The 13,468-nt window shown below is 27.3% G+C and overlaps 1 protein-coding gene across 2 annotated transcripts; it reads left to right on the top strand.

Moving 5' to 3' along the window:
- The first annotated feature begins 2,468 nt into the window (after window positions 1–2,468).
- On the top strand, window positions 2,469–3,938 carry LOC129976639 (uncharacterized). Of its 2 annotated transcripts, XM_056090318.1 has the most exons (3): window positions 2,469–3,284; window positions 3,385–3,482; window positions 3,555–3,938. In XM_056090318.1, the coding sequence occupies exons 1-3, from the start codon at window positions 2,727–2,729 to the stop codon at window positions 3,664–3,666; spliced, it is 768 nt and encodes a 255-aa protein (XP_055946293.1). In that variant the 5' UTR covers window positions 2,469–2,726; the 3' UTR covers window positions 3,667–3,938. The 2 variants fall into 2 exon arrangements, with proteins under 2 accessions (XP_055946293.1, XP_055946292.1); XM_056090317.1 differs by having other exon boundaries at window positions 3,385–3,938.
- Window positions 3,939–13,468: the final 9,530 nt, after the last annotated feature.

The following is a 13,468-nucleotide window of genomic DNA, read 5'->3' as shown; positions in this document are numbered from 1 at the left end:
CATGACTATATACTCAAAAGGGAGTCAATCATGGAATAACTATCTTGGTCATGTCTTGCTGAAATAGTTTTGTGTAGTTAGGCAAGAAAGATAAAATAGAAAATCTACATGTTTTCACCACCATGATTGATATGCATTTATCAGAAACAAAATTAATCAATAATCCAAGAATAACTATTACCCATTTCTTCTTTTAAAAAAAACCTTAATAACTCATATGATTTCAACTTTTGTCCATCCAGGACTACTGGTGTAGCTGCCAAGATTTTTCAGCAATTTTTTTTTAATTCAGAGAATTTAATTTACTGTCTCATTCTTTCAGATATATTTAAATAATACAAATATGTTTTTAAAAATTTGATTTCTGAACCTTTTAATTTAAATAAAAGTTTCAATACTTTTGTTTGAAATTATGAATTATAAATATTAATAATTTTATATTTTTATAAAAATCTGATAAGATATATTATGTTGCCATACCAAAATGTTAGTGTTTTTATAGAAAAATTATACGAGATTTCTTATATCATATTCATTTTATTTATTTTAAGCAATAAATATTTTGATATTTTTACTTGACATTTTTTGAAGCTAAATGAAAGAAAAAGTGTACTGAAATGTAAAACTGAATGAGAATAATAAATTAGAAGAATTATAAACAATTTTGAAATTTTTATTACAGACATCAGAATTACAAAATGCATCTGATTACTTTTTACAAAATATAAGATGAATACTGCACTAAGTTATAAACATTTTTCAAATATATCAAAATCACAAAACAAATTTTGAAATTATAAAGTAAATTATTATGAGTATAATTTAATGTAGAATTTACAAAAGTTTTACAATGTATAGGTAGAAAAGATAAAAATCGAGGTAAGAAAAAAAAAAGATTAATTCTCTAAAATATCTTAAAATCACGCAACATAAATATAATTGCCATTGTATACAAATTATAAAAATTAAAAAGCATAACAAATTCTGAATCTTCTGGGCTAATTAATAATACAAAAACTCAAACAATATAATTGAAGAGATTTTGAGGAAAAAAATTGCAGAATAGTAATACAACTCTAGATTGACAAGATAGAAAATTCAAAATAAAGTTTACAACCAAATATACATAAAATATAACATATATTGTGCCATTATTGAAAATCAATGCTATTTTTCAGGAAGTAATCAGTAATGCAAAAATTCAAACAACAATATAATGAAAATTTTAAAATATATACGTTTAAAAAATTGCAAAATATAGAGGGTTAAAGCAATACATGAGTGACTTGATAGAGAATCTAAAATAATGTAAAATTTATAAATGAATTTAAAATCAGATATGTAAGATTATTATATTCCTTATGAAACCTTATCATCATAATCCTAGTGTTATAATTGAAAAAAAAGAACAAAAAAAAAAAAAAAAATATTGCTTTTGGATATGCACTAATCAGAAATATACAAAAATTAAATAATAATGAAAGTGATAAATGTAATTGTGAAAGTATGTGATTAATAAAGCCTATATTGATAAATAATACAAAACCATAAACCATTTTATATGGCTGAAGCAACAGCAGCAATATATATATATATATATATATATATATATATATATATATATGATTCAGTAGGAGAAAATGATAATAAATAAAATAGTGTAAATTTTTATTTTTAATAATTGCAGTTTCAAAAATTTGATAAAATTAATCACTTCAAATGATTAAAATTTTAATTTAAATCACTGCATAGAATACTTCAATTAAAATTATTTATATGCCTATCTATACATATATATGCATACTTCTAGATAATGACACATTTAAAGTGTTAAACAAAAATCTAAATCAAAGCAAAAAAATTACAGAATTAATAAAACAAATAGTCTAAAAGTATTTGCATACAATAATAAACTTTAAATAATATTATATCTGATCCAGGGTGCGTAGTGTGAAATGGATGCAAAAATTAAGCACATTAGCGAAATATTATCGATTAGAGCTGCCTGGTGGATATTTCTCCCGAAAAATTTTTCCAAGTCCGTTAACATTACATGATCGTTCTCTCGCTAGCCGCTTCTTTTATCTAGCAATATTTAGGGACTAATCCTTTTTCTTTTTGCTCTGCTGTATGTGAGACGTGTGTATTGAATCTCTTACACCTTTTATTTGCCATGTGGAGATAAGAATTCTTTTTGTTCATTTATATATTATTAATCTATATTGTTTATTTATCTTTCATTATTTATTCATATTATTTAGGGTTTTTTTACTTTACTTATCTTATTTAGAATTAGTATCACTGAATATACTAATTAGGATTAGCTAGGAACCGAAAAAGTTTCTTTGTACTTGTAGTTTATATTATAAACTTTTAAATTTAATTTTACTATTTGTTTTTCCTACGATTAATTAGATCTTATTATTATCTATAATCTGGAAGATTCTAATTTTAATTTCCAGATTAGTGCTAACTTAGGAAATTGTTTTATTGTTTTTTACATTTAATTTGTATATTATTTCAGTTTTCTCATTATTCAGTGGTATATTGAACTTTATAGTTTTAAATTTATTTGTGGTATCTAATAAAAATCTTGGAACATTTTCCGTATATTGAGTCTTGTAATTTTTTTCTGTTTTGCTCTGTGCTTTTTTTGGCAGTTTGTATAGAATTTAGTTACTATTTCTAGCTTTTGAAAGAATTCCATTTTATCTCACTGTTTTACAATGAGGGCTCTTTTTACTGGCGATTCCATGATCAAATACTTGCATAAATATATATCTGTTGAATCACTTGACTTTCATTTGGACATTGTTTCCTATCCTGGTGCAATTATTGAAAGATTAGCTAGTAATATTTCTGTACACAAAAATTATGATTGGGTCTTAGTGTATGCTGGCACAAATAATGCATCTTTAGATACTATTGAAGTAATACTTAAAAAATATAGAGCTTTGGCCACTGAGGTATTACTTCATAACCCAGCTGCAAGAATAATTTTCTCGAGTATTGTTCCAAGAGATTTTTATTTCTACAGAAAGGAGTATAAGGAATCAGAGTATTATTTACAGACACTAAACTATAAGATTCGAGCCATAAACTGTGCACTCAAAGAACTGCGTTATTTTCAAACGTTTCTCTTTTGCAGTTCTTACCAGCCATCTTGGAAAAATTATCTTGCAAGAGATTTCTTGCATTTAAATAAATGGGGTAATGAGCTGCTTGCAGGTTGTTTTCTTGAATCCTTAACAGGATGCATTTCAGCAGATATAGCATCTAAAAAGGTATGTATGAATACATTGTTTTTTTTTTTCTCAATGAGTTTAAAAATTCATGCAAGCCTGAAGTCGATAATTTATAATTGGTTTTGTTTTATTTTCACAGATTGTAAAGATTCAGTCTTCCAACTCTGGTTTTTCTTTTGATGATGCAGAGTTTCCTCTATTGTCATCTTTTCACACAGCATTTGTTTCTTCTGCTTGGCCAAAGAAAGAGTCTGCCAGGCCAGTTTCTAGGCCCATGCAACCTGCTAGGTCAAAGCAAGAGTCTGCCAGGCCAGTTTCTAGGCCCATGCAACCTGCTAGGTCAAAGCAAGAGTCTGCCAGGCCAATTTCTAGGCCCGTGCAAACTTCTCTTCAAGCAAGTGTCTGCCAGGCCAGTTTCTAGGCCCGTGCAACCTTCTCGGCCAAAGCAAGAGTCTGCCAAGCCAGTTTCTAGGCCCGTGCAACCTTCTCGGCCAAAGAAAGAATCTACAAGGCTAATTTCTACACCCATACAACAGTCAGCTGCTCTGCTCTCGAAAGATATTTCTTCTCTGCCATCTTCTAAAGATAATACTCAATTTGTACTTCCTGTGATCCCGTGCATTCCATTCTATCAGTTTAGTGAAAATGTTTTTAGTAGTATTCCCACATCAAATAAATTTTCAGTTTTGGCAACTAATTGTAAAATATTGCATGGTGGAGGCCCTCAAAATTGTTCCTATTCTAAAAACTGTGTTTATTGTGGGAAAACATATTCTACGTGGTCCTCGTTTTCAAATCACCTGAAGAAATTTAAATGCCTACAACCTGTTAAAGACTGTTATCCTAAACTATGTGAAAAATGTTTTAAGTCCTATCCCTCTAAATCTTCTTTTTCAAACCATTTAAATCAATGCAACAAATCAAAAGTTCGTGTTTTCTTATCCCCATCTGGAAAAAATTACAATAGGGTTTTGGAAACAAATGCATGTCTGCCAGAATCGGTGGTAAAACCTGCAAAGAATCTACAAGCAAGTAGAGATATTAATTTAACATCTTCAGTTTCAGATGTTTGTCAAAAATTTAAAAGTCCTTCCAAAGTTAAAAGTACGTATCCTAGAAGTTGTAAATTATGTTTAAAGTCTTATTCTTCTAAATCTTCTTTTAGCTATCATTTAAAGCATTGCTATAAATCTGAGGTTCAAACTGTATCATGTTTACCAGTTAAAAGTAACTGTATTGTATTGGATAATAACTCCTCACAAGGAATCAATAATAAACCCCATTGCAGATGTAGGAATAAATCAAGATGTACATTGTTCTCAATTTATGAGTAATAATTACGAAAATCCCCCAAAAGTTTAAAATGTGGTAGGTTTTACAGAAATAAGGCTTTTAAAAGTCATGAAGAAACTTGCAGTTTTACCAAGAAAAATGAACTTTTTTTTTTTTTTTTTTTTTTTTGTACAGATGGATTGCAATCGAGTCTTTTCTAATCTATGGCATTTGAATAAACATCATAGTGCTGTGCATCAAATTCAGAATGTCAAAAAATGGTCTTTTGATTCTTTTAAGAATTTTAAGATTTGGTTAGAAGCTGAAAGTTCTTCTACTTATACTTTTTTCCGGAAATCAACAGACAAAAAAAGTTTTGGGTGATAAAACATTTCATTATTATGTTTGCCAATTTTTTTTATCCTTCGTATCTGTCAAGGATTCAATCAAGAGTAGAACGACATGCTAATCGTAAAAATAGAAAAGGAGAAATACCTTTCCATTTAAATTGTCCAGTTAGAATTTGTGTGTGTGAACATAAAAATTTAGTGACAGTAACATATTATCCAGTTCACGATAATCATACTGGGTATGAAAATACAAGATACCACCCACTTAAAGAAAATACACGTAATTTAATTAAATCTTATTTATTGCTATCATTTCCTGTTTCGATAATAGTAAGCTTAATTCGTGGTGATGCAGGCTGTCGGGATAAAAGAAATTTCTGCCCAACAAAAGAAGTTTTTATTTCTCGGAAGACTATACAGTCTTATTCAGGCATCTACGTAATACAGTAAAGCCAATTAATTATGTTATGTCTGTTTTCTGTACTGTGGAGAAATTGAAAAATATAATCCCATTTTAATTTTCAAATTACAAAAGTCATATACTATCTTTGGACCTTCTTATTTGGATAGCTTACCAAATCGTGAAAATTCTTTTGCATTAGGTTTTCAAACTGAAGCTCAAAAAGACATGCTTATGAAACACTCCCATAAAATCCTTTGCATTGATGCTACCCATGGCACAAACCATTATCATTTCTTTCTTCTTTCATTGCATGTACAACATGAGTATGGTCAGGAATATCCCATTGCACATTTTGTTACAAATGATTTAGATTTTCGTACATTGGTGGCTTTATTTTCCACTTTACATTGTCGAATTCCTAATATGAAAGTGAATACATTCATGACTGATGATGATAGTTTTACTTTTAATGCTTTTAATTCTATATTTGGCCTATTGTGTCAGTGGCATGTATACCGTGCTTAGAAAAGGCAGTTGATTGTTAAAGCCCATAATAAAATTCTTCGTATGAATTATTAAATATAATGAATGAAAAGATTCTAGAGGATTTTGAAAATAAAGTCTCAATTTTCATTAGTAAATATTTAAATGAATGCCAAAATTTTGTTGATTATTTTGTAAAAAATTATTCTGCTAGGAAAGCATTATGGGCTACCACACAGATAGTTTCCACATGGTTATACCAATAAAAATAATTATTATGAATCGTTTCATAATTAGTTAAAAACTGTATATTTTGAGCGTAAATTCAATAGGCGCATAGGTGAGCTAATTTCAACTCGTTTAAAGAGAGAAACAGATAGGTTTTTAAAGTATTCTAATGTCGTAAATAATGTTCCATTAAATTCAAATTTCAATAAAAATATTAAAGAAAAACATGAAATGAGAGCAAAAATTTCCATTAATGATATAGTTAAACATAATGATCAATGGTTAGTAAATTCAGAGACAAAAAAGCGATTAGTATACTCAGTAGCAACCAGTAAATAATAAAAAAACATGTCTTAACCTCTAGTTAGAACACATAAATATAATAAACAAAATATAATTTTTTACTATTTTCAAATACAAATGTTAATCATTCAAAATTTATACCTACATTTTAAATCAGGGTTTGTTTTTATTTTTTCATTTTGTACTTCACTTATTCCATTATCATCATAAATTGAAATTATCAATAATTTTTAAATTATAACTTTATTTACTTTTATATGTCAATATTATTCTTGACATTTTTGTAAAATAGATATTTGCCGTTGTAAGCATTTGGTAATCTGTAAAAAGCATTAAAAAAACATGTATTAACTTATAATGAGAGCACATAAATATAATAAATAAAATATAATTATATGTTTTTACAGTATTTTCAAACGCAAATTTTAAGTATTTAAAATTTTATACTTACATTCCAAATAAGGGTGTTTTTTTTTTTAATTTTTGTAGTATGCTTATTTTATATTCTTCATCAGATTTTATACAATTTTTTTCCCAAAATATAAAATTTAATTAAATATTACTTTCGAATGTGTGAATTCTGAATCCCAAATCTGGTAACAATTTTTTATTGATTTAATTTAAAGGAACCCATATCCATTAAATCAGCAACATTAAATTGTACAAATTTATGTACCTGCTTTTAAAAATGCATTAAGTTACAAGTACATACCCTCCAACAGCAATGGAATTTTCGTAGTTACTATGAAAATTAGGTAAAAACTACGGAATTATGAAAAAATAGAAAAAAAAAAAGATATATATATATATATATATATATATATATATATATATATATATATATATATATATATATATATATATATATATATATATATAACTGCAATGTACTCTGAAAATACAGTTTATGAAAATCTTTGCTCACAGCAGTGTGGAAGTGAAAGTATTTTAGAAATGTTTGAGCAAAAAAAAAAAAAAAAAAAATCTTGTTCTAGCATAAGTACAAAAATACGATGTCAATCCTCATAACAAAAATGAATATGGATGCTTGTATGATGTTAAACTGATTAAAGATGAACTGAAGTAAAGATGAACTGATGAGCAAAAGTACTTGCTCTTTAATGAAACAAAACTGTAAATGATTGCCAAATAATGCTAATTTATTTTATGAATAAAACTGTGTTGTATGATTTTTTGAAAAAAAAAAATATCTTACTTATATATTTAGTTTTTAATAAAAGCCTGTTAAATAATTTCGAATAATGTTTGAAAATATTTGTTTCAACTACTTTGGCAATATCTTTTCTGCAGTAATTTGTTAATATTATGTAATACATCGGAAGAAGTGCTACCGATGACTAGATAACCAACGTGGGAGGGTATACAAGTTTGAAATTTATTCTACAGTTTAAATATACATTTATTTCTATAGAATATATATAAGTGATGTATTACACAAATATAACAACATTTTGTTCGCATTTGGTCAAATATTTCAAACAATAGGCACACAGATTTCTCAGAATAATAAATTTCCTTTTATTAAAGGATTTTAGTATATCCTCTGGTGTATATAATCATTGATGTATTGGCTAGTAATTGTAGCACAAACTCAATAATAATTCAAAATTCTTGCAAATTACGAGAGTTCAAATAAAATCATATTTTTGTAAAATTTTGATCCTTTCTTAGAGCTTAAAAGCTGCATAACTTTACAATAGTTTAGCATTGCACTTATATTTTGATTCATCATTAGGTAGTATTGTAAACTAAATATATGCCAAATTTTCGAATGATATTTTTAATAATATTTTAGTAATCGTTTTTGAAAAACTTTTTTTTTTTTTTTTTTTGGAAAAATCACACTTTCTGAAAAGCGAGTTTAAAGTTTATATTTTTAATCAGATGAAAAGAGGATTGTTCTTAAATTTGTAGGTTACTGTTTTTTTCCCCCATAGCGTAATTCATTTTTTAAATTTTCAATTCTAGAATTGTTTCCATAGATTTTTTTTTTTTTTTTTGTTCTCTAGTGAATATTGTGATAGGCTGGAATAAGGTGTTTTCGATATTTCTTTACTAATTGACTTGAAAAGGCATTTTTTACATCCCTGGAGATGCTTCTATCAAATGATATGCATCATAAATATGATTTAAATGCGTTCCATTTGTTTATTGTCAAAATTTGTAACATCAGTGGGAAATCAATAGTGATTTAGATTATTTTAATTTATAATAAAGAAATTCATATAGGAATTAGTTCAAAATAATATCTAGAATAGCGTAAAAAATAGGGAAAGACAACACTTTTTAAATGATCGAAATAGAAACAATGAAAAAACTTTGCTTATAGTTCCGTTTTCAGCCATTAATTTTTATTAAAATGTCTTTAATTTCATTGTATTTATGGTGGAGATAAAATAAAAAGGTTTTTGAAAAGATATAGGAACAGTCCTTCAGATAAAATAATTAAAAATTGTGAATTTTGGTCAAAAAGGTTTTTAGTACATACTAATAAATGATAAAAAAATTTAATTGGTCTTAATCAAGTAAAAAAATGACAACATAAAAGCCAGTTAATATCTGAATGTTACAAGATGCTCGCTGAAGCTGTTTTAATCTTACTGTCGGGTGCTTTTTCATCATGTGCTTGCTCAAATTTGTAACTATTGTCTTATAAGAGAGTTTGTTTTTGCAAATATTACAGCAAGCATGGGTTTCATCAACAGCAATAAAGTCCAAATTGGCGAGCGTTTCCTTTTGCCAATATATCCACCACGCATTACTGATTGATCTGCAAACGAGAAAAATATCAGTTTATAAATGATTCTGTAACTATTGCTTTGAAACATGAGTGCATAAAATTTCTGCTTTTTAGCACATATAATAAGTAATCTTTTTTCTCGATAGAAATTTAATTTTATTAAAGGACGCTGGAAAGGAGCTTTATAATGGAAACTTCACAAAGACGGTTGCTTTTCATTTGTTTAAACTTTTTTAGCATTGATTTTAACCGAATTTAATTTTATCGTTTTAACCTTTTGCACGAAAATTTATTGCAATACTAGCCGCCTTTGGCGACCAGCCGGTTCGCCAATCTTAATGTTCGTTTAAATTTTAATAATTAAATAGGTTGAACCGGAGTTTAACCCCCTTCTTCGCCAAGTTGCGATAACGCACCAAAGCTGGCAATCTTTATTATGCACTATAATTGAACATCTGCTTCTTTGCTTTTGAACATTTCGCAAGGCCGTTGTTTGCGATTTTTAAAAATTTCGCCAAGCAGGGGATAAAACTCCGGTCGTACTATTAAACATTTTACGCAATTCCAACTTTAATAGATTCTTCAGCAAAATATTTTAAAACTTCAAATTTTGATAGTCATATAATTCACTCATAATATTATAAAGGCCTTCAGTTATAGCGTGATATATATCTCTCTAATTTTCTGCTACCCCTCGTAGAAATTATGCTTTAAATTAAAGTGTAAATGATTAATCTGCAATTAATATAATAATATTTTTTACTGAAACAAAGCATTTTTTTTAATAATATGATTACTGATAATAGAGTCACTGAGCGCTTAAACTTTATGGTCACTAAAGAATATCTTTCTTAATTTATGTAATATCTCAAGAATTTGTCAACAAAAATTTCTCAGATTCATCATGAACAGATCGATTCATTAACAATGTTTAATTTTAAATGCATCAAACACTAAGAAAATAAAATGAATCGTTTAAAATAATCGGTCGAAAACAGGTTTAAAAAAAAACTACTTAAAAAACGATGTACTTAAAACTATAAGCATATACAAAAAATATATAACTAACATAAATACATTTTACTTACAAAAGCATGCAACTAACCTAAAAATAATTTAAATCGTCCGTTGGTTGTCATGCCAACAATCAGAACAATGCGCATGCGTGGATTTTCTTCGCCAGTTACGTCAACGCAAATGCGTAAATTTTTCTACGCCAGTTGGGGTAACGCTATGCAGATTAGACATTTTTAATTTCCTTTATTCTGTGTTATTTTAATTCAAAAATACTTCAGAATGAATCTGAAACATAGATTAATTAACAATGTTTAATTTTAAATGCATAAAACATTAAGAAAATAAACAGAATCGTTTGAAATAATCCGTCGAAAAATGTTAACCCTAGCCTAATTACTGTTGGGAGAAAAAAACAACTGATGCCTTACTTATTTGGCGATGGAGAAAATGGAAGATTTTTTTGGCGGAAAAGTTGGCGGTGGGAAAAATGGAAGATTTTTTTTGGCGGGAAAGTTAGTTTTTAATTAATAATTAAAATTCTAATTAAAATTTCAAAAAAAGGGACCCCAGGTGCACATTCCCGACCTCTAAGGTATACATGTACCAAATTTGATAGCTGTATGTCAAATGACCTGGCCTGTAGAGCGCCAACACACACACACACACACACACACACACACACACACACACACACACACACACACACACACACACACACACACACACACACACACACACATTGAGCTTTATTATAAGTATAGATTAAAATAAATTTCGAAATTATCAAAATTATTTTTTGCAATGAACTCTTTTTGTTTACAATTATTATTAAGATTTTCTGTGCACAAGTTTCATAAAGTAATATTAAAATATTTCATTGTAACAAATTTATAATTCGAAGGGGAAAATATAATCTTGCGCAAGGTTAAGGACAGCAGCTTGTTAAAGAAAAGTAGTGTCTAGAAACAGACAATTTTCGTAACTGCTAAGTTGTATAGTTTATTTTAGCAGAATTATTTAGAAAGAATGAAGAACAAACTTGAACTTTACTAACTTTTTCATAAATTAAATTTTTGAAATAATTAAACTAATATAATTAAATAAAGTGTAAAAATATAATTAATAAAGTGTAATTATAATTAATAAAAGTATAATTAATTTAAATTGTAAAATGAATGAAGTCAAATAAATTAAATAATGTAAGTGTGAAAAATCTTTTAAAGGACAATAGGTGCTTTCAAAATTTTGCAAAAAAAAAAAAAAAAAGTTAGACCTTGTTGAGAAATTTTTAATTAATAAAAATTTTTAGAAGTTCTTTTAAGAGAGTACATTAATACCCTTCGGAGTACGCTGGTGTCCAAGTAGATAACTGAAATTTCTACTGCTATTTGTTGCAATAAATCTCCAATAGACACGCATTGAAACTATTATTTTAAAATGAAATTAATATTTAAAAATATAAATTGAAATGAACTTTACACTTTAAATTATTTAACAAATCATACTGCGATTAAATTGCCATAATATTAAGAAATTTATTTGAAAGAAATTACATACAAAAAAATATGAAATATATTTTAAGTGTTTGTATTTTGAAAGAGAAATTATCCGGAAGAAGGCATTAAATGTTCATAATTATTCAAAAATGTTATGCTAATCACTTTTTATATCAAGCACAAAAAGAATACAACTAACTTACCCATTTTTCAACTGACTGTAGTGGTTCAATCCAACTTTTGTGACAGCAGTTATCTATCCTCTTTGGAATCAAAATAGATGTGATAAACGAGTTATAGAATTTTACAATTAAATAAATCGAATATATCTTGAGAGCAGAACCAAAAAATATCGGAATAATTCTCTAATAATTAAATTAAATAAACACACAAAATGGGATGAAAAGGTGTTAAAAGCTGTAAATAAAATGAATTTGCGAACGAATGTCGGATAAAGATGACATAATCAAATCTTTCAAAATCTATCTGTTGAGTTCTTCTGAAGTGTTGGATCTTTTAAATCAAGCTATCTGTTCAGTCATTGGTTCGCTTTAATCTTACTCCGAAACACTCCTAAAATTTCAAACCTCTTTCCTATTCGGATGCCGAGTTATAAAAAAGTGAGAAGCGTCTAAATCAGAGCATGATACCTACAAATTGTAATTGTTTTTCTCGGAAAGAAAGAATTATAATGTTCAATTACTTTGATCTTGTCACAGTAACGAAAATAATAATAATATTTTCCCCAATATTGACATTTTGCAGAATAAAAAAGTTGTTGTTTAATTAAACGCAGTACGATCTAATTGAGATTTAAGTATTACAAAATTATGATCATTAGTAAAAATATTTCATCATTTTAACTAATCTCTTTTAACAGCAAAGAACATTATTCTTCTATTGTTGATAGTCAAGTGTGAAGATCTAGCATTTTTCTGTTTTTTCTAGTTTCGCAGAATTGCAAAAAGTAAACAATGATGAGAATTTTTTTATATTTCATTTTTATATTTCTAAACACTACTGTTCTTTTCTGTAATATAATTTGTTGTACAAAAATATATTATTACTCTTCAGTCTTGTGAATTTGTGTTAATATTTACTTGTGATTTTAATTTAGAATAGCATCTTCTTATTTCAGAAAAAATACATTTTCCAGTAAAACAATAAATAAAAATTCTATAAGAATTTACAAAAAATTTGAAAAACTATGAAACAAATAATTCTGAAGCCAGAGAATTAATTTATTCTTCTTCTGTATTTTACCAGCACGTTTCCATTGGGTTAGTTAAGTTTACTAGTTTTCCGTTCCAGATTAAAGCTCGATTTTTAGGTTTTATGACAGAGAGAAAATTGGACAGCTGATAACACAATGAACAGGTGTAAGGGTTCTAAGTACATGACTACCAATATTTCTAATTTAAAAATGCTCTTTTTAGGCAATCATTAAAATAAAACACAATTTACTCTGCAATGCCAATGAGAAATAAAAGTTTGATCTGGGATCATTTCCCACAAATATTCTTATGATTGCAGTTCTAGTACTAAATTCAGTAGCAGATTTCCAACAAGGTAAGCTAAGCCGATGCCTAGAGCCACCAGGATGAGATAAGACCACAAACCGGTCAAATTAAAGAACTTCATTTTTCTAGTTGCATAGTTGATAAGTTTATAAAAAGTACCAATTCTAAAAATTACAAAATGCTAGATAAATAATACTTTATCATATATCAGTCAGCTTCTTATATGTTTCATTATGTTCACTTATTTAATAGAATGTTTATTGACACTGAAAGTTTGTCTCAATACTGTTGTGCAGAAATGTGAAAGCCGGGAAATCTAGAGTCATAATAAATCAATAAAAAGAAATACATTTCTATTAAGTTAATGAAATTAAAAAAAAGTTTGACCTA

This window comes from Argiope bruennichi, chromosome 7 (genome assembly GCF_947563725.1).
Source record: "Argiope bruennichi chromosome 7, qqArgBrue1.1, whole genome shotgun sequence".
Lineage (NCBI taxonomy): Eukaryota > Metazoa > Arthropoda > Arachnida > Araneae > Araneidae > Argiope > Argiope bruennichi.
This window is presented reverse-complemented; position numbering and strand designations above follow the sequence as displayed.

Bases quoted from the DNA above. Each gene is read 5' to 3' on its own strand.
- LOC129976639 (XM_056090317.1), top strand. From the start codon at position 2,727: ATGAGGGCTCTTTTTACTGGCGATTCCATGATCAAATACTTGCATAAA. The intron at 3,285-3,384 runs GTATGTATGAAT...TTATTTTCACAG, and splicing joins CAGATATAGCATCTAAAAAG to ATTGTAAAGATTCAGTCTTC.